At 30.8% G+C, this 23,363-nt stretch overlaps 1 protein-coding gene and 1 long non-coding RNA gene across 2 annotated transcripts; both read right to left on the bottom strand.

The window, feature by feature from the left end:
• Positions 1–4,992: 4,992 nt before the first annotated feature.
• On the bottom strand, positions 4,993–13,542 carry LOC107780776 (long chain acyl-CoA synthetase 4-like). Its single transcript, XM_016601362.2, has 19 exons — positions 13,217–13,542; positions 12,023–12,086; positions 11,682–11,771; positions 11,404–11,460; positions 10,817–10,865; positions 10,127–10,203; positions 9,929–9,968; positions 9,753–9,847; positions 8,908–9,075; positions 8,593–8,703; positions 8,428–8,515; positions 7,705–7,771; positions 7,203–7,278; positions 6,960–7,077; positions 6,225–6,470; positions 5,994–6,133; positions 5,603–5,785; positions 5,345–5,464; positions 4,993–5,238 (listed from the first exon to the last, which is right to left on the bottom strand). The coding sequence occupies exons 1-19, from the start codon at positions 13,366–13,368 to the stop codon at positions 5,203–5,205; spliced, it is 1,977 nt and encodes a 658-aa protein (XP_016456848.1). The 5' UTR covers positions 13,369–13,542; the 3' UTR covers positions 4,993–5,202.
• A 6,711-nt stretch (positions 13,543–20,253) lies between these two features.
• LOC107780749 (uncharacterized) lies at positions 20,254–21,340 on the bottom strand. The gene is made up of 2 exons (XR_012702891.1): positions 20,972–21,340; positions 20,254–20,493 (listed from the first exon to the last, which is right to left on the bottom strand). It is a non-coding gene; the product is annotated as an uncharacterized LOC107780749 (long non-coding RNA).
• Positions 21,341–23,363: the final 2,023 nt, after the last annotated feature.

Here is a 23,363-nt window from a genome sequence, read left to right on the forward strand (position 1 = left end):
AAATCAACTAAAAACTGGAAAAACTGAAATATTATTAACTAAAAACTGAAAAAAAAAGAAAATATTTATTTTTTCAGTTTTTACAAAAATATTATTTTAGAAAATACTTTTCAGCTTTTTTTAAAGCAGTTTTTTTGTAAAAATTGGAAAAATATATATATTCATTTTTTTCAGTTTTTAGTAAACACAAATTCAGTTTTTATAAATAAAAAAAACTGCTTTAGAAAATTGATTTTCAGCTTCTTTTTTTCAGTTTTTACAAAAATATTGTTTTAGAAAATATTTTTTATTTTTTTCTAAAGCAGTTTTTTGATAAAAACTGGAGAGAAAAAAATATTTTCGTTTTTTTCAGTTTTTAGTAAAAATAATTTCAGTTTTTTTCGATTTTTACAACAAAAAAAAAATCGTGTATGGGTAATGAGTATTTTTAATTAATTAGGATATATTTAGAATTGACCAACAAGGCGATATCACGTGTCCCTCCATTTAAATGAGAGGTATATTTGAACTCAAAGTATGACTGTAGGGGTATAGATAACCCAATAGTATAACGAGAGGTATTCTTAGACTATTTTCGAAAGTAGAGGGGTATATTTGGTCCTTTGACGATATAAATATGAAACAAGAAGGATAAATTATGTCATGAGTGCTTGGTGTTTGGTGTTATATTCAATTTGATCCCAACAATTTTATTCTTTTTCGTTTATCCACACACACTTCATTTTCTACACAATCGTGTCCAAAAAATTGGAGTCCATGTTATATCGATATAGTAGTTGAATTTGTCTGGAGACTTGTCTAATTGTGAATAGATTCCAAATGTTTTTTTGACAATCATGGCGAACTAAAACCTTATAGGGTTAGCTAGAATTTGATAGATAAGACATTTGCCCTTGTATGGCGTCAATTGTATGGCGTCAATCCCCATACTTTCCGCTAGTTTGTTCGTTATGTACATCTAGTGCGAGTTTTGCATGTAATTAACATACACTTTAAAAATATTATTTTTTTTTATTTCTACATTCACGTGGAAATATAATTAAACAAAAAGTTATCTCAAAAAAACTTTTTGTATAGTTTCATGCACGCATAATCTGAAATACTATATTATTAAAGCTAATCATAAGACAGTTCATCCCTATTGTTTAAGAATGGCAAAGGGACGGCACTATTTTAATTTTATCATATTTAATGAATCTAGTTTTTCGAATCCCGTTAATTATTGATATTAAATTTATACGCTGAAAATAATTTTCTATGAATTTTAGAGACATGAGATACAATCAAACTACGCTATTATGTTTTCATGTCAATCATAACTATAATAATCTTACGTTGACTATATTTACATTATTAAGAATGCCAACAAATTTGTTTGGCAAATAGTGAAATTGTTCGTCCGAAGCAATTTATGAACTCAGTTGCGGATCATTTTTTCTGTTTTCATATGTATTGTTTAGAATAGGGCAAAGATCACTTTTAGCCCGCAGCCAAATATATTTATATTCGGTAGTCGTAAAAGTGTAAATAATTTTATATGCTTTTTGTATATAACATCCTGAAATGTGTATATATAATATTTTGAGAACGGCTATACAATATCATTTTCCCTTTAAAATAAGTATATTAGTAGTGTAAAGAAAAGTAATAGATTAAGGACTCATATCAGCAAAATATCAGAGGTAAATATAATAATTTGATTTTATTCATAGTAAATCATTTGAAATAATATCTTCTTATGATGCTTCCTCGATCAAAAATCAAATAAAACAAAATTAATGCTGTGAAAGAGTAAAACCAAGTAATTTTGAAGAAAATATTATAAATAGATCCATGATACAGGAAATTAAAAAACCTAATTAATAATTAAACATAAGCTGGATTAATATTCTCAAATCTCCAAATTTGAAATTGCAAACCACCCCATAAGAGTTTTAAATTTTCGACAGACCATCGACTAAAACAATAATGGTCCATGGTTAAAGTACTATTATTATTGTTATTATTATTATTATTATTATTATTATTATTATTATTATTATTATTATTATTATTATTATTATTGATTTAAAGTACTATTTTACTACGTAAAATATATATAGGATATAATTTTCTATTTGAGCCAAAGTGTTAATTTTTTACCAACTTCAGCAAAACACGGTACTAATGTATTTCATTAATTATGTCTATTTGCTTCTTCTTTTTTTCACTACAATCGTAAATCTTTTTAGGAGATATACTCTAATTAAAATATATGTTAGACATTTTTGACTCCACAAAATTACTAAGAGATAAATAAAAATCATTATGAAAGTATCCGTCAGTACCATAATTAAATTGAAGAAGGTAAATACTTCGTGCATCTCAAATTGAAGATTGATTTTCAAATTGAAACAATAATAAAATAAAAAAGTTGAGTCAGAAAAATGAACCTGATTTTTGTTTCCACATCAAGTTCTTCCAATCTCTCTAAGTGATTGTGTGACTAAGCATATTAGAAGATTTCTTCTATCGGTTAATTTTCCGTTTCCTACTCACCATTCTTGTTATTGTTTGATATTTAAAATTGTTGTACTCGAACATTTCAAATAGTGGTTGATGTTAATTTCTCAGCAATTTGTTGATGGAAGTTCATAAATCATACTATGTATTCAGCCATGGGAAACACAACCTTGATTTGCTTCAAATTCTGTTTGAGCTGTTACTATCTCCATTTAGGTGCTAAGTGTTTATATGAATGGAGCAAGCCATTTGGCTTCAAACATTTTTTTATTTTATCATTTCACGTAGTGGTCGCTTGACAAAATTGACTTATTCCATTGGAAGTTCTAGTGGGCACTTACAAGGAAATGTTTTCGAAACCTTTTGCAAACGGTACTTACGTTCTTTTTGTATCGGACATTTCTCTCTATCTGAATGGTGACTCTATATGGTGGCTTTTCAGAAATTGGTTCTTTTGAATTGTAACATAATTATTTATCTATTATTAAATATAAATACACATATTAAGGGATAATTTAGTCTTTCAACCTTTTAGTTTAAGACTTCCCACTTTTATAATAATACTAATTTCTCTGCATGTGCGTTGTATGTGTATGTCCGAGTCATGTAATACACAATTTTGTAAAATAATATCAATATTATTAAAGAAAATATTTGAGTAAATAATTATACATGACAAAATAAAAATATATATGTGAATGATCAATGTAAATTATCGTACAATAGTTTGTTTGTCTAGGTCAAAATGATTGGATCATCTGATCCTACTAAGATAAACAATCAATATTCAGTTAGATACATGTGATTTTCAGCAAAATCTCCCTATAACGTAATTTTAAAATTTACTATATTTAAATTTTTGAAATTGCATAAATTACATTATCTTATTTATATAGTACAAAAAACTAATATTTTTGTGAAAACATATATAATTCTAACTTACCTTTAATTGTAACTATTATCTCTCTTCTCCTACTTCATCCTTCTCCGATAAGTAATTTCATTGTTACTAACATGAAAATTATGAAATTAATTTAGTGATAAATATAAATTAATTGTGCTAACAAATAATTCATAAATTTTTATAAAGAATTACCACAAAATAGTGCGGTTACTAGATTTTTCGCCTCTTCCAAGGATAAGCCATTTGATTTTTTTTTAATTGCGAATGTCATTGTCAAATTTCTTTATAAAGGTATTGTTAGTAAAAGTCATTTCGACTTCTCTATGAAGAGTGGTTAGGATTAACACGACCTAAACAACCATTAATAATATAATAGCTCTTAAATGATTCAAAAAAGTTCTTATGTTATTTTTGATGACTTATCGGAGAATGTAAAACAATGAAAGACCTTATTATATACCCGCAAAATAAATATGTCCATAACGTTATAATAGAAATAGGTTAAAACAAATGGTCTCTTTAGCATTAATCATGTAAACTAAGATATTTTCTTGATTAATATAATAATTTTTTTTGCAAAATTACTAATTAGATATTTCTAATGTAAATATTTTCTAAGGAAGACTATATGTTATTAAATATATTACTTTTGATTATATACCATTCATGGAGTCACATGAAAGATAAAGTATTAAAATAAAATAAACTTAGTAAAACTTGTAAAGAATTATGAAAAATATGAAAATGATAGAATCTCCGAATAAACAATAAAATGATACTCACAAGTCACAAGTAACTGTAACGGGATTTGAGAAAATCAAGTCCGCAAAGATAGAGATAATATAGAGTGGTGTTCAACAGACCCTATATGAAATCAACTCACTTTAGTATTAGAGGTTAGACCAAATTGAAGATATATAGTAGAAGAAAAATACCACTAAAAGGCAAGGAGTTTAATTTTTATGGCATGAGATGAATTAGTTAAATTTGTACCAGAATAATCATTTATATGAGAAGTTGGCAAAATGAAGATCTCTTTGAATTCTCTGTTTGTCGATGATGCCCATCCGTTGGCTATGTATTAGAGCATTAACTCTAAAGGTTGCAACGGTTAAAGACTATTATTGAATAATACGATTGAACGGACACAACTATTCTAAAAATGAACACTTCAAATTAGTTTTATTCTTTTTAATTGAATATTATTATGATTAACTAATATTTAAAATGGGTAAAAGATTCCATCATTTTATGGGCATTTTTGTAATTTAACTTTATGGCGCAGACACTGCAGGAATAAGCTTGAAAAAATCTTGACAGAAGAAGAAGATAGACTGAAGGTTGTATTGGCAAAAGAGACTGCAAATTTACCAAGTGTTGGAGCTACCATTTATGCATTAAAGTTAAAGTTTGCCACCAACAATTACAAAAATAAGATAGATTAGACCACTATATACCTGGGTTCTGAAATGATTCACAATCAAGATATCTTTACTTGTGTAGGTTAGATTAACTGGCAACTCCTCAATTTCCAAATGGGTGAGTTGATCTTTGGAAGAAAAAGATAAAAAAAACTTTGTATCCAGTAAATGAAAGGCATCTGAGACATTCAATTGTGGAAGAAATAGCAAGTAATATAATTAGCAGTACATATATAATTGGACTTTTATGAGGTACAATAAATAAGGAATTACAAGTGATAAATATGAGCTGATAGAAAGCTTCATTTGGGGTTTGTAGTCATAGATATAGTTACTTTTATCCAGCTCGGATGTGAAGTCAAGGTATCTGGTTGCTTATCTTGTGCTTTCGTACAGTGTATCAATGATGTTCTGCAATTTCATGTTAGTTCTGCGTCAGCAATTAACAAGAGTATGGCTTCCAACTTAAAAACAAAAAACTCATGTTAACAGACCCTATTGCAGAAGAATAGCAAACCTGGTAATATTTGAGAAACTGGACCCTCTTTTTCTTGTGAGTTGGGGTTAGAAGTTCACGCTCCATATCAAATGGTATAGGGTCAAGGTGCACAACTTTGATAAATTCAAAGCCTTTCAGCTGTAAACAGAATCACATATATCCAGTCATTTAAAAACAGTCAATCGTAGACATTCAGTATAGAGTTAAAACTATCTAAATATGAATATAAAACAAAGGAGTTTGCTGTCTATATGTAGATACAGGATGAGGGATGACCTTCTTTTCCTTAGCAGTATTGGTTAGTTCCGATAGAATATATGCTTTTGCCTTTGGGTTTTCACATATAGTATCAAAATCCCCGGTTAGTCCATTCTCCTCGGCCCAGGACTGAAGAGCGCCCATATTGGGATTCACAACGGCAACAAGAAATGACTCATAGCTACTACCGTAGATCCATATCTGCTTGAAATGTGCAGAAGAATTCATCAAGACAAAATGTGACAATACAACTCTGTCTAGAGTGGATTTGATCATTTAATACTGAAGGACAAACGGAACATAACTTAAGGGGATGAGTGAAAACTAACTGAGTTTACTATGATGTGATTTCTTCTAGTAGAAACCTAACATTAATATTTGAGACATCTATAAATTAAAGGAAACATACTGCATCCACACTAGAGGCAAGAGAATAAATGCCCTCCAGATTCTCAACTGCAACATATTCTCCTTGAGAGAGCTTGAAAATGTTTTTCTTCCGGTCAATAATTTTCATACTCCCATCCGGCTGCCATTCACCAACATCACCTGTTGCAAGTTTATTGTAAGCAGCATTATGAGGCAACCTACCAAAAACATGTAATTGGGTTGAAATATGAAGATATTTGTCCAGTCACACCTGTGTGGAACCAGCCATCGACCAACACCTCTTTGGTGAGGTCTTCGCGCTTGTAGTATCCTGAGAATAAACACTTGCCCCTTATACATATCTCTCCACGAGGGGTATTTCCAAGGGCGTCATACCCCATTTCAGGAACAGATTCTAGGCACACATCTATAATTGGCAAAGGAGGACCCACAGTACCAACCATTGCAAGTTCATCTGGTCTTGCAACAAATGACCCTGCACAGGTCTCCGTTAAACCTACAGCATATATTGAGAAGTTAGAGTTGGTTTGCAACATTTCTTCGTCTTCAACTCAAAACTTCATTAAGAGCTCCGTGCAAAGTATATTTAGCTAGTTCAAATATGTGGTGATGTCTATAGTCTGAACAAACAGCAAAAGAGAGGGAAAGAGTAGTAACTAATTGAAAATATAAGCTCTTTTATGACTTATGCCTGAAAGAAGTTGTTGATGTAAATTCAGGTTGCTGAAAGTGGAAATAAAAATCATTTATAAGGCTTCTGGCTTATTGGTATCAATAAAAATCAGAAAACAGCTTGTTGTCTGATGAATTTGGGAACAAAGAAAAAACAAATGATACTCCAAGAATTGCATAGAAAAGTTAGCATCTTATTCATGCTTATTATGTTTGAATAAGAACTTAATGCTAGTACCTAATGAATTATTACTTGCATACATTAGGAAAATTCTTTTGTAAGTAGAAATTTCTGATAAATAATAACGAGTACCATATCCTTGAAGAACATTGGCACATGTCACAACTCGTAAATATGTTTCAACAGTGGAAGAGAGAGGTGCTGCTCCCGATAGAATGAGACGCAAGTTTCCTCCTAAACCCTCCTTCACCTAAATTAGTAATCATCACATAAGGCATTAGCAAATCACTTCATAACACTGTTTTTTGTGACACCAAACGATGGGGAGAAAAGGATGAAAGAGAAGCTGCTGAGAAACATATAATTGTTTCCTACCTTGTTGAAAATTATTTTGTCAAAAATAGGAGCTGCCTCTGCATGTTTATACCCTTTACTCATGTTACCCAGTTTGCTGCAAAAAAATGTGTTTTATGTGATCATTGTACAAATAAAAAAGCTCTTAGTAATATTCCCAATATTGCAAAATCGTCGCGCTAACTTATCTGAGAGGTCTTTTATGCACATCGAAAATTTTACACAGCAAGGAGTCTCTACATGTATTAAGCTTTAACTCTAATTAGAAGCAAATTTCTGTTGTTTCAATATGCAACTATCTAAGCTATAAAGGAAACCGCGTTATGAGCATCAGATGTACATATCTAGTTCAGTCACAGTCTCACAGACATGGACTCAAGTAATGCAGCACATCCGGAAAGTCATCAACTAATAAAGCTTTTACCATTCAAATATCATCCTGATTGTTATATTCTACCACATGAAGCATACTTTTAAGATGACTTATCTTTTTCCTTGCAAGCAAAATAAAATGGGCACTTACAAATTAAAAGCAAAGTTAAACAGTTTGTGTTTGAGGAAACCAGCAGAAGAAATCTTGTCCACCAAACCTGAAAGTGAAAATAGATAAAAATTTAAGCGCCTTAGTTGAATTGTGCAAAATAGTGCAAGAATCTGTTGCTATGAATATAGATTATCTGATAGCATATTTGTAGGAAGCAAAAAGGAGAAGTTCATGTAGCAATTAAAATGACAGTCTTCTATGGCAGTTGAAGAAAAAGTTCTTGTTTAAAAAGCATTTATTCAAGGATTTCAATACTCATTGTTTTCTGTAATCTTTATCCCTTAATGTTATGAGGAGATTAGCGTGGGGCCTCCAGTTTCAGAGATCCTGTCTGAGAATCAATGCATAAAAGAAATAAAGAGATGAGATGACATTGTCTAAAACTTAGATTATTTCTCTAGCGTGCAAACCTTTCTACCATGTCCCGACAGCTATGCTTTCCTTAAATCCTAGTGAGAGAGGGAAAAAGAGAGTTTATCCTACACTAACTTTTGGCACCATAAGAAATGGCTTTCAAGAACTAAATTAACAGAATGTAGAACATCTAGCAGAATTCCAGAAGTAGTGAAATGGATTTTTGGGTTTGACCAATTTTTAGGAAGTCTCAACCCTCCTCAAAAACAATGGTAAAGTACATCCTAAGCACATGGCTGCCTTTCTATAGTAAAATATCACGCAGTGCTGTTAGCTTGTAGCTTTCACCTGAATAAATCCTGTCCAGCACACGCGGAACTGCACAAAATACAGTTGGCTTTAGCTCTTTGATGTCATCAACCAGTTGTTTAACATCCTGAGGATTCAGTTAATAAAGCATCGTTACTTTCAAGTATTTCAAGCCACTAAAATTCTCCATGTTTCTTCACTTACCTTATGCCAAAAACCTATCGATGCACCTTTGGAAATGAATAATTCTTCAATGACCCGATCAAATATGTGCGCTAAAGGAAGGTACGACAGATATACATCCTTATCAGTGAACTGCATACCACAGAGAGATTTGTAAATGACCACACTAAACAAAATGAAAAAGTTGAATAAAAAGAATAAATAAACAGCCTGAAACATATAGAATATACAGTATATATGTATATTTTGAAACATATACTTGCATAAATCCTGATTGACACACTACGAAAGACTTTTTGCTGTCTTGGAAAACAGAACAAGGATCATTTATATTACCTCTTCATTCATGGTCTCCATATGGTGGTTCACTCCAGAAATAAGGGATAAAATGCTCTCATTGGAAATCATGACTCCCTTTGGGTCACCAGTTGTTCCACTTGTGTACATGATTGTACATATATCTATTTTCTTTTTAACAGGAAGATCAAATTTCTCTTGCATTCCCTGCAGATTAAAGCTGAATATGAATACAAATTACAAAAAATGGAATTGGAAAATAAGTTGTAAATTAGTATTTGGAAAGTTAGTATCAATAATAGGAATATAGCTACTAAGTATGCTGGTTGATGTTGACCAATTTATAATGAAATCTGTTTTTGAAAGTGAAAAACTACTTGAAGGGTATATGAAAGCTGATAACTGATATACATGCAAATGTTTCAATAACCATAAGTTTCAAATTGTTTTGGATAGAAGTTTACACCCAGTTATGAACATAAGAGGATGAGCACGTTCCATAAAATGGAGCTGGGTTCAGGCCCTATTGTTAAAACTGATCTAAGGTGAATATTCCAAGCATTATCCTACCCTTTCAATGTGGTACAGGTGTGACACTACATCTATCGTTTGTAACGACAGACCCCACTGAACATGTTGCTCCCACGATAATAACTTTAAGTTGAAATGTGAATTAGATCAAAAAGGATAAAAAGCAGTAGAAATTAGTATAAGAAAAGTAGACCTTCCTTGCTTGACATATTTATACTACTAAAAGTTATTAAGAAAGGCAAAAGCTAAGAAGTGCGAAATCCAGGAAGAATTTCAGCCAGTGAAGAATGTTTCTCTACAATAGACAAAAAAGGAGGAAGACATGACTGTAATGATAGCTCCAAGTAACTCACCAGTAGCAAGAACTCATCCCAAGAATACAGTTTCAAGTCAAAAGTTCCAGCCATGTCTTTCTGTTCCTGTGTGACCTTACCGAAGCTTACAAGAGCTACAAAAAGGAGTGACAAACTTAGCACCTTTAAGCCGATTCTTGCTCTAATCATTAGAAGTTAAAACAGTAGTTACTTACTTTTCAGGAACTTTCCAGCGTTAGGAAAAGTTTTGAGCACCTAAAATGTACCAAAAGTAAACAGTCAGTTCCTGATGGAGCGAACTTGAGGCGGACAAAGAAATATACAAGAATATGAAGAAAAATAGGAGAGATGTAGACTAGCGAAGTGGATAAAAAACTGAATAAAGTGTCATAATGTAGTGTGATTGCTATTACCTCAGAAATTTTTGTTTCCTCTGCAAAAGCAATGGAAACTTCTGCATGGCAAATGATATACTCAACTGCACCAGCACCTGAAGCCATAATATTGCTCCAACAATGAGTGGGAACAATTATATATTGGAGTAGCAAATGAAAATCTTAATCAACCTATTCCTAGCTATGATTACACAAAAATTGTATTTGTCTCTATATCTATGATTAGCTGAGTATGATCCGAATAAACCAAATCTGACAAAAAATGTTGCAAACTCCTGTCAAACTAATTAAAACAATGACTGAGTCCTTTTGAATTGACTTGCCTATGTCTATATGTGTCTGCTCTCTTACTATATCTTGCTTGTACCTATTTATATGCCAGTCATAGAAATAACACATCTTGCTCAAACAATCCTTACAACTCTGCATAAATTGACTATCTACATTTCCCATCACAGTTTCTCCATTAAGACATCATATCAAGATAGTTTAACATACTTTCTTGTAGCTGTGATGCTATGTCCTGATAAATGCAATTTGTAAGATATACCGAAAACATTACTCTTAAGTCCTAACAATATGCTAATTCATGCTAACATATATTGTCCTCTTTCAGAGTTTCTTTATACTTCAGCACCCTCTTTAACTTTGTGTTTCCCTTCAAAAGGGAAGGGAAGGGAAGAGGGTCTGGAGAGGTGACATGCTTACCTAGAGTGTCATATAAGGGGACGCAATAAAGACCATGAGCATTGCAGGCCTGCAAAAGGATGTAGACCATTTTGCTTATTTGGACAGCATATATGAGAAAAAACATTGAAATAACACTATTAATCTAATTCATATTTGCGAAAGATTTATTATGCATGTAATGAAATTTATCTGTTTTATCATCCAATTATTGACAAGTTATCCTTGAAATATCCCCCTGGACAGTAAAGTGCAGGAGGTACCACTCATACACAAACCGGAAGTGAAGAAATCAAGTGTATGGAAGAGCGCAGAACAGATGCTGCCTGCAACAAGAGTATAAGCAAAAAGATGATGACAAAAAAATTGTAAAACTATAAAAGAAAATGGTCATGAGGGCCTCCAAAGATAGTCTTATATTGCACTAATGCCTCTGTCTCAGAACCAGAGAAGGGGAAAGACTTCACTTGTTCTGTGTACATTGCGGGATACTCCAGCTCCAACATATGACATGTATCATATTATTGGACAGATAACAGAAATGAAGCAAACAACAGACCTTGAAACCGCTGTATTCAGAAACTTCAAGTATATTAGAAGTTTTATACCTGCATGCTTATGACCCAGTTCGAACAATTGGCGCCGTATATACCACATTTTCCACCCTGTATATAAGCAATCAGATAAAAACTCATCAGATAACAGAATTCAATGCATGGTTCTGACGAAACTGCATCTCTTTTGTAACAGTTTCAAAAAATGTTTTCTAAGCTTATTAAGAGATATGAGTTAAATGTCTTCTAAATATTAACTCAAAAATTGCACAACACTCTATATTGAATGAAGTTCTCTGTCATTCTTCAACTTTAAAGTATGAATGGCTTACTTGCTTAACACCGCAGACACGAATAGAAGCTCCAACTTTTAACACTAGATCATACACTTCCCTGTAAGTTAACCAAACGTATTTACCTGCCTACAAAGACATAAAATCATGGACATTTCAAGAAAATGATCAGCAACAATAAAAGAAAGAAAATTCTTCAAATACCTGAGCTTATTAAACCAGAAATCTGCATTTTTTTGCTCAAAGAAATTGATAATTTCCACTAAAAAATGTGTAATCCGAGGAGATTCTAGAACCTTATTGACACCAGTAATACATGAGAGGATTTGTAGCCTTTATAAATAAATAAAAATGTGGGTTGAAAGTAAAAGGACGAATACCTGACCGTGAAACATTTCCCGCTCACCTAACATTCGGCTTTCTGGAAATTTTGTGACAGACTCACTATACCAAAACAAAAAGTCAAGTTTAGTTTAACTGCAGCTCGTTAACTAATAAAGATTGAAACTTAGCAGATGAAACGGCTTACACAATTTAATTAAACAAAATTTCTGGATTAACCATCTAATAAAAATATTTTCACACTATCACGTCTTGTGGACCTAAAATGAACAAAATAAGAGTGTAACAGTTTAAAGATTTTGGATAAGACATCCTACTTGACATGCATATAGGTATGTTAATGTATATGATTAACTCATCATTCGACTCCGACCCCCCAAAAGGGGCAAAAAGATCACTTTTAGCTTGCCGCGAAACTATTTATATCCGGTAGCTGCAAAAGTGTATAAGATTTGTTTATTTTTGATAGTACATATATTTTTTTATAACTATTATTTTAAAAGCGACTATACAATATCATTTTTCAAAAAAACAAAAATTATCATTCGGCTTCTCGTTTTCCGCGGGTACTGAGGGATGTTGAAGACGAAGTAGTGGCCCAGTGGGCCTCATATCACTTGGATATATCCAGTCCAAATGTGTCCTGAGAGATTTCAAACAAGTGGTGTGTATTCCAATTTTCAGACTTTGATCATCGAAATTTCATCTTTTATTCTAAAAAGAGTGCAAGAAAAAGGATAAATTTTATATGCAGTAATGTTTTTATGCCCTTATATTTAGTTAACAAGGATTCAATTTTCCAAAAGGTTAATTTCACGGATGATTACTTAACTTTCACTTTATAATTATACCAAAGTCATTAGACTATTTTTTGAAATGAAAGATTCATGCAATTTTACCTAAGTATCAAAGAAGTCACTCAAATTTGGTAACTGAACTATTTTGGTAACTAAAAAGTCGCTCAATTTGTTTAAGTATCACAAAAAGTTGCTAGTCACAAAGCTATGTGAGAAACTAAGATTATGGAAGTGTTCATTCAAAATTTCTGCAGAAATCTACGGACTAAAAGGAAATATAGTGAGAGTTAAGTAATTTCTATGCAATGACGAGGTAAAAACTATTTACAAAGGTCACTTGAAAAGTATTATAAGTAAATCGATATGATAAACATTAACCCCACATGCTATTACGGGTTACTTTATTAACAGTGTAAAACTAAAAAGGGAGCTAACCAGAAAATATCCCAGCAACTTTCAAGTCCATAAGATAAAGGCCTGAAACTATCTGTGGCTAAGACATTACGGTAAACAGGTCCTATTGATGGCCTTCCATCTTTGCCTTCTTTAGCTTTCTCAACCTCAACTACGTACTTCTTTTCCTCCATATTACTTTGTTGATCTCAACAGCTGCAGCAACTCTTTTTTTTCGTATGAATAAAACAAGCACTGATATATATAAAGGATTGATTATTATAGTGGCTAATCTGAAGTACTTCACGCAAGCTTCCATTTTATGGTGGCCCAAAATAGGATATCTATTTATGACTTTATTTAGTCGATTCCAACAAACCCTCAACAAGGTTTTTGAGTATTAGTTTAAGTTATGGGAAACGAGGGAAAGAAGAAACAAGAGATCTAATGTCCTATTAATATATATATTCTTCTAAATTAGCTATGTATTTATGCAATTGTTATTGAATAAGTTGATTGCGTGAAGTTAAAATAGTTGTTTTATTACATAAAGTTAGGTTTCAATACTGATGAACGCTGATGCCAATAATTCATTGGTCGTCACACCAACCTTACTTTTTATACTCATTTAACCAAGTTTATAAGCATCATAATATTAAAAGAAAATTTGTGAAATTAGTCAACACGAAGTTTTCCCATTTAATTTGTTCTGCTCTCTAATAAAGAAAGTTTATTTATCATTACCCCCTCTTTTGGTTAGACATTGGCTCCATGATCGTTATTTAATTATTTATCTATATCTATATTTATATCTATATCTATATCTATATCTATATCTATATTTATATCTATATCTATCTATATTATTATAAAAGCATAAATACAATATCGATTTACAAAAATAACCTTATAATTTTAAGCATAATAACTCATAATAAAAGGACATAACCGGAATTCTAGATATTAACTTTATAATCCTATTAGTTTTAGGACATAATACTACACGTTAGGAATCCTACATGATTACCTTTAAGAATCCTATTAGTATAATTATTTTCGGGTTGTCTAATCCATATAAAATTGAACAAGTAAATATATTTAGTCTTGTAATCATATTACTTTTAGGATATACTTATTAAAAATTCTATTACCAATTTAATTTGAAAACGTATTATAATGTTCTATTACTAATTTAATTTGAGAATGTATTATATTGTCCAAATTTATTTAGAAAAATGAGAGCCTATATTATTATAAACGCATAAATACAATATTAATATATCAAAATTGCCCTAAAATATTAAACGGAAGAACTCATAGGGAAAGGACATAACTGCAATAACCTATTTTTTTGGACTACAATATCTTCTATGCTAATTTATAATATATAAAATTTTAAAATTAATAAAATTTTGTCTATTAAATTCTTATTTAAAATATGTATGAAGGTTTAATAAAATCATTTTCATAAGAATCCTCCATATTGGCAATACATTACCACTACATAATGTCCAATACGAAAAAAAATAAAAATAGTATTAAATAGAATGCATAAAGAGTTAAAATTGAGAGAAAAAAATACCACCATGATAATATATTTTTATATTATATTTGAACTATTTTCCTACTCAAATAATATTTTTTATCAATTTTTTGTGTAAATACCCAATTATTAAACAACAACTAAGAAAATATTTAAGAATATAAATTTATGAGAAAAATAAAAAAAAAATGGTCTTAAGAGTCAATACCACTAATGATTCTACAAACATAAAAATCTAAAGTGAAATGTCATATCAATCTTTTACTCTTTGAAAATAAAATTTATGGTGGATAATAATATAATTAAGATTAAATATTCAAAACAAGAGATGAACTAATATTAAGATCTGAATCAACATAGAATAAATTATTTTTTATTTTAAAACCAAATAATTAAATATTTTAATTAATTATTTAGAAAGAGAATCCAATTCAATTATTTTTTAAATTCATCATATAAGTAAAATTCTTTTTCAAGTTAAAACAAATCTCAGGGTATATAAATGTTTTTCATAAAAAGAGCGCTAGAACATAAAGTAAAAAGGTTAGTATATCATTAAGAATCAAAATGCTATACAAGTGTCTGAGGAAGCACAATCAAAGCTAAATCCTAAAAAAGAAGAAGTTTTCAAGACTATATTATAAAGAGTCGACTCTGGTATAACAGGATTATTCTTTGTAGATGCCTCCGGCGAAATCGAAATAATATTTCTATGTCATGCATTACTTGCAAATATCATATCAAGAGGCATGACACTGTTAGCAATAATAGCAAGTGGTGTATAAATAATTTATTGTGAGACCACCGACTTTAGATTTGATATACCTCTTCAAACAACTTAAATAACCATCACAAATATATCAAAGCAGAGCAATGATGCTAAATTTATAAGAAAATCAAAATTGATAATATGGGATGAAGCACTTATGACTAAGTGCGAAACGATCGAAATAATTGTCCGGAGTTCTAGAGATATATTGGATATTAATGAACCGTCTGGTAAAAAATTAATGGTTTGGGAGGTGACTTTTGTCAAGTACTATCAGTGGTTCCAAAATCGACAAAAGCATAGACTGTAAAAGTTAGCTTACCAAAGTTATACTTCTGGCCTCAACGAAAAAGATTCAACTGACAAGAAATATAAAGTAAGAACATATCCAATATTCAGTGTCTTCTTGCTTCATGTCGGAAACGAAAAAGAACATCCAATAAAAGATGATTTTATTCTTCTCGAACACTTGGTTATCAATCTCAATGGTAATAGTAGTGCATTTAATAAAAGAAATATTTCTATCATTAGATTAAAATGCAATTTATGCAAATCGCATGATAGGATTAAAAAGATATCTTAGCTAGCAAAAATGAATATGTTGATCAACTAAATAAAAGGTTGATTGTAAAATTTTATAGTAAAAACAAAATATTTTTCAGTTTTTGACTCAGCAGAAAATGACACTAATAATTACTACCAAGAAAAATACTTTAAATGGTCTTCTACCATACATGTTTGTTGTGATGTTTCTTATTTCTTACTTATGTACCGTATATATAGTAGACTAAGTTAAAATTGATCTTCCATTGTATATAGGTTAATTTTGAAGAAAAATATGCATGTCATGCTACTGAAAAACTTAGATACGCCGAATAGCTTATGTAATAGCACACATATGGTATATAGAAGTTTTGACAATAACGTCATACATGCAAAAATTATGATACTGGTTAATGTGCTTCTAAGTATATTCTTATCTCTCAATTCAACTTTCGTCTTCCGAAACTAAGGAATGTCCTTTTAAATTTGTGTGAAAATAATTTTTAGTATGTTTATATTTTATAAATATAATAAATAAAGCATAAGGACAAATATTCTAAATATTGGACTATATTTATCGTAATATATTTTCTTGCACGAACAACTGTATTTCAAGAGGGATATAAAGATCGACAACAAGAGTTCTGGTTAAGACAGAGCAACCAACGCATTAGGAGGAAACATACACAAAAAATATTGTCCACAAAGAAGTGTTCGTTAAGATACCATCACTTTAAATATTTTTAAACTATAATATATAATTATCTAACTAACATGACAAAATTGATCATTTGTATAAGTTTTTACGATGTCCTTTTATTTTAAATTCATGTATTATGCTAATGTAATAATATTTTTCGGCATTTAGATTATTGTTGTAATATTATACATAAAATTTCTCTCTTTAATTAAATTTTATTATTCCTTCATATAAATAAATGTTTAAATTATCACGTGTCATTATTAACGTGCAACGCACGTTCATAGATACTAGTTATTATAAAAGCATGAATATAATATTTGTTTACAAAAATAGCCTTATAATATAAGCATAATAATTCACAATAAAAGGATATAACCAGAATTCTAGACATTGGCCTTATAATCCTATTAGTTTTAGGACATAATATTACACGTTAGGAATCCTACATGATTACCTTTAGGATTTCTTTTAGTATAATTACTTTCGGGCATAGACATATAACACTACATGTTAGCATGTAAACTTAATATCTTTAGGAACACGTTGAGATTCCTATTAGTATAATCACTTTCGGGATAGAGACATATTTTTAGCCACGTAATCCTATTATTTTTAGGATATACTTCTTAAAAATTTTCATTACTAATTTAATTTAAAAACTTATTATATTGTCCTATTACTAATTTAATTTGGGAATGTATTCTATTGTCCAAATTCATTTTAAAAAAAAGGAGAGCCTCTATTTATTATAAAGGTACGAGTACAATATTGATAAACCAAAATACTCCTAAAATATCAAACAGATGAACTCATAGGGAAAACACATAACTGTAATAACTTATTTTTTGTACAACAATACCTTCTATGTTAATATTTTTTAATATTTAAGAGTTTAAAAGTAATAAAATTATCTATTAAAAATATGTTGTAAGTTTTAATAAAATTATTTTCATAAGAATCCTCCGTATTGGTAATACATTATCACTCCATAATGTCCAATAGCAAGAAAAAATAAAAGTAATATTAAATGGACTGCATAAAGCATTGAAATTGAGGGGAAAAAAATCCATGCGATAATGTATTTTACATTAAATTTGAACTGTTTTTCTATCCAAATAATATTTTTTATTATCCATTTTTCGTGTAATATTAAAAAATATACCCAATTAGTAAAAAAAAATAACTAAGAAAATATTTAAGAATATAAATGTGTGATAAAGAAAAAGAAAAATAGTTGGTAAGAGTCAATCCCACTAATGATTTCGCAAACATAAAGAACTAAAAGTGGAATGTCATATCGATCTTTTTACTCTTTGAAAATAAAATTTATGGTGGATAAAATTATAATTACGATTAAATATTCAAAACAAGAGATAAACTAATGTTAAGAATTACTTTATGAGTAAAATTATTTTTCAAGTTAAAAAAAAATCTTAGGATACATAAATTTATTCCATAAAAAATAGTGTTAGAGATTAAAAAAAGTTAGAACACAAAGTAAAAAAGGTTAGTATAGTATTAAGAATCAAAAGATTATACAAGTGTCTGGGGAAGCACAATCAAAGCTAAATCCTGAACAAGAACAAACTTTCAAGATTATATTATAAAAATCGGCTCTGGTATAACGAGTCGGGATTATCCTTTGTAGATGCCTGTGGAGGAATTGAAATAATATTCTTATGTTATGCATTACTTGCAAATATCATATCAAGAGGCATGAAACTATTAGCAAAATAGGTGGTGTACCAGAAAAGATTTTATTATGAGGTCGTACAACTCACTTTAGATTTGATATAGCTCTTCAAACAACTGAAATAACCATCATAAATATATCAAAGCAGACCAATGGTGCTAAATTTATAAGAAAATCAAAATTGATGATATGGGATGAAGCGCTTATGGCTAAGCGTAAAACAATCGAAACAATTGCCCGGAGTTTTAGAGATATATTAGATGTCGGTGAACCGTTTGATGGAAAAGTAATGGTTTGGGAGGTGATTTTTGTCAAGTACTACCGGTAGTCCCAAAATCGACAAAAGCAGAGACTGTAAAATCTAACTTGCCAAAATGATACTTATGGCCTTACTGAAAAAGATTCAACTAACAAGAAATATAAAAGTAAGAACACATCTAGCATTCAGTGACTTATTGCTCCGTGTCGAAAACAAAGAAGAGCATCCAATTAAAGAAGATTTGGTTCTTCTAGAACACATGATTATCAACCCCAATGGTAATTTTAGTGCATTTAATAAGGAAAATATTTCAATCATTAGATTAAAATACAATTTGCGCAAATTACGTGATAGATATTAAAGAGCAATCACAGCTAGCATGAATGAATATGTTGATCAACAAATAAAAGGTTGATTGCAAAGTTTTGTGGTAAAAATAAAATATTTTTTATTTTTTGACTTAACAGAAGATGATACCAATAATTACTCCAAAGAAGAATACGTAAATACTTTAATACCAAATGGTTTTCTACCATACAGGTTTGTTGTCAAACTCATTATATATATATAAAATTGACTAAGTTAAAATTGATCTTCCATTACATATAGGTTGATTTTGAAGAAAATATGTCTGTTGTGCTGCTGAAAAAACTTAGATCCACTGAATAGCTTTTGTAATAGCACAGAGATGGTATATACTAGAAGTTTTGATAATAACGTCATACATGCCGAAATTATGATACTGGTCAATGTGCTTCTAAGTATGTGTTTATCCCCGAATTCAACTTTTGTCTTTCGAAACCAAAGAATATCCTTTTAAATTTGTGTGCAATTATTTTTAAGTATGTTTTGTGTTTTGCAATTATAATAAATAAAGCACAAGGACAAACATCCTAAGTATTGGAGTATATTTATCGCAATATATTTTCTTACACAAACAGCAATATATTGCACTTACAACAAGAGTTCTGATTATGGCAGAGCAACCAAAGTATTAGAAGGAAACTTATACAAAAAACATCATCTACAAATAAGTGTTCGGTAAGATACGATCACATTAAATACTTTTAAACTATAATACATGATTATCTAACTAACATGACTAAATTGATCATTTGTGTACGTTCTGATGATGTCCTTTCATTTTGAATTCACGTATTATGCTAATGTAATAATATTTTTTGACATTTAGATGATTGTTGTATTATTCAATATAAAATTTCTCTCGTTAATTAAATTTTGATATTTCTTCATATAAATAAATCACATGCCATTATTAACGTGCAACGCATGTTCATAAATACTAGGATCTTTATTTACCAATTAAGTAATTAATTAAGGATACATATGTAAGTTACTTTGGCATTTCCACTTAGACACGACAACGAAATTATGAGCCTAGTTTTTTTTAACTCTTGCCGTTCTGGACAACATTAAAGAGCTAAATTACATTCTGAAGTGGGGGAAGTAACTTAGTTATACGTTACACAGGTTTGGGTTATGCCTAAACCCCCACCTTGAAGCTTTGAGGGAAAAAATGGACAAGTTCTTCGTTAGTACGTGACACAATTGCAAAAGTACTCCACAGCTCATTTTATTTCCTTTCATATATAGTTAAGTAGCACGAATTAAATATTCACATAGAAGAAAGGGACCGATATATTATCAGTACAATTTCTTCATGAGAATGCAGTTTTATACATGATTATTTGTCATTTATTTATATTTTATTTTTGACTTCAACCACCAACATCATCAAATGCCGTTCTTATATAGTAGCCAACATCCATTTGCAACATTCAGATCGCCCTGCACCATTAAAATAAAACGGGATCAATATTCATTTAATTTGAGAAAGAAATACTAGTAAGCGTCTAGAGTTTATATAAACTTCTTATTTCTCGTTGGGTGGAGAGCATACACAAATATTTAAGTTAATCGGCAGTACAACTTCAACCAATGCTATTTTATGATAGCAAGTGAGAAGTCAGGATAAATATATAGGTTTAAATTAGCTATATTGACAGTGTAAATTATTTATACTATCAATATAATTTAGCCTATTATAACAAATTATTTACTCTATTTTCATTCTACAATCATGTTTATTATAAACAGTTACTGATTATTGCAAGTAATTTCAGTCTGATGGTTTAAACAATATCATACACTAGAAGTGATAAGAAATTAAACTCTAAGTACATGTTTTCAAATATTATCGACTGTATATGTAGTTTAAATCAACTATATATACACATCTAGCGAATCTATCGAATAAAAAAAATACCTTGCACAATTAGTGTTTTGGCCAACGGAAGGCAGAGATGAAGGCGTATGACACTGTTGTGAAGCAAGTGTGATACGAGTGGGATCATAATGAATACGTGAAAGTGCCATCTTTATACACTTGCAAACAGCTACACGATCCTTGCCATTTTTTATCACATTGGCTATGTCATTCAGTCCTTTGCAGCACATATTTGATGGCTTGTCCGATTTATGATGTTTCCCTCTAATATAAGACACACAAGGTACTATCCCTTTTGCAACAGTTTTACAAGAAGGTTCAGCAATTGCTGATGTTGCTAAAGCAAGCAAGAGAATGATCATAGTATAGAATAGCCTAGCCATTGTTTTTTTTGTTTTTTGTTTTTGGTGCTTGTGTGCAAAGGGGAAACTTAACTAGTGTATCATTTATATCATGTAAGGCAAGTGGTTGTTGCCTGAATTTCTTGGGAGTTAGCACACAAGTATCGTGGAATGCTGATAATCCTCCACATTTCAAGAATGTAATTGATTCAATGTGTAACAGGAAAAAAAAAAAAAGAGAGAGAGAGAAAAACTAATTGATTATATATGTTAGGATCGGGAACCCGGGTAGTGCAGAATTTAGCCAAACAACGGTATAATGACAATAACAAAGACAATGAAAGTTGATAATAACGGCAATTAAAGAATATAAAGAAGACACAAATTTAACGTGGTTCGGTCAAGGTGACCTACGTCCACAAGCGGAGAGGAGCAATTTCACTATACCAACAAGAGTACAAAAGAGAGTACAAAATTAGAGTAAATACTCTAATTAATCCCAAATACCCCAAGAGAATAACCTCACCAGATCACTCCAAAGAAAGGGTTCACACAAGTGTTTCCCAACACTCACTTTCTTACAAAATACTCTATAATGAAATAAAGGAGGAGAAAGAAAGACAAGAGTGAAAAGCTCTTGAATTTGTATGTTTGCAAATGAGGAGAAACTCCTCTATTTATAGCAAGAAATCCTTGGCCTAATAATGGATATTATGTCATGGCAAATGTCATGATCCACAAGTTTGTTATAATGGATATTATGTCATGATCCACAAATTTGTTATAATGGATATTATTTCATGGCAAATATCATGAAAATTTGGGTATATTACAAATCTCCACCTTGGCCCAATTTCGGCTTATATATAGTAAATTTGCTCCACCTTCTCCGCAAAAACCCCAATGGGCAAAATCATTCTTCATAAATGCCAATCAAGTTCAGGCAAAGCTTGAACTTGGACACTAGAAGAGGTTTTGTGAACATGTCAGCAGGATTGTCTCTAGTGTTGATCTTCTGAACAGAGACTTTTCTTTCAGCAATGATTTCTCGGATGAAATGATACTTTATATCAATGTGCTTCGTCCTCTCATGATACATTTGATCTTTAGTCAAGTGAATGATACTTTGACTATCACAGAAAATGGTAATACCACTTTGGTGTAAACTGAGTTCCTCAAATAGACCCTTTAACTATAAAGCTTTTTTGATCGCCTCAGTCACTGTCATATATTCTTCTTCGGTAGTAGATAAAGCTACTACATGTTGTAATGTAGCTTTCCAACTAATAGCGCGACCACCGATGCAAAATAAATAGCCTGTCAGTGATCTTCTTTTGTCAAGATCACCTGCATAATCTGAGTCTACAAAACCAACCAAAGTGTTAGTATTTCTCCCAAACTCCAAACATGTGTTTAAAGTACCTCACAAGTATCTGAGAATCCATTTCACAGCATGCCAATGTGCTTTACCAGGGCAAGCCATATACTGGCTTATCACGCTCACTGCTTGTGAAATGTCTGGACGTGTACAAACCATTGCATACATAATACTGCCGACTGCACTGGAATAAGGAACTTGTGCCATGTACCTCTCTTCTTCCTCTGACTGCGGGGACTAAGCAGCTGATAACTTAAAATGAGCAGCAAGAGGGGTACTAACTGGTTTAGCATCTTTCATGCCAAACCTCTCCAAGACTTTCTCCAAGTACTTCTTTTGGGTCAGAAATAGCCTGTTGGCTTTTCGATCTCTTTTGATCTCCATGCCAAGGAATTTCTTAGCTGCTCCCAAATCTTTCATCTCAAATTCACTTTTCAGCTGACTCTTCAAGTTGTGAATTTCTGTTAAATCCTTAGCAGCAATGAGCATGTCATCAACATTTAATAATAGGTACACAAATAAACTATCATTTAACTTCCGAAAGTAAACACAACTATCATACATGCTCCTCGAATAACCATGACCCAACATAAAGGAATCAAACCTTTTATACCATTATCTTTGAGATTGCTTTAATCCGTACAAGGATTTCTTCAACAAGCAAACATGATCTTCTTTTCCTTCAATTTCAAATCCTTCGGGTTGATGCATG

Source organism: Nicotiana tabacum, chromosome 19 (genome assembly GCF_000715075.1).
Source record: "Nicotiana tabacum cultivar K326 chromosome 19, ASM71507v2, whole genome shotgun sequence".
Taxonomy (NCBI): Eukaryota; Viridiplantae; Streptophyta; class Magnoliopsida; order Solanales; family Solanaceae; genus Nicotiana; species Nicotiana tabacum.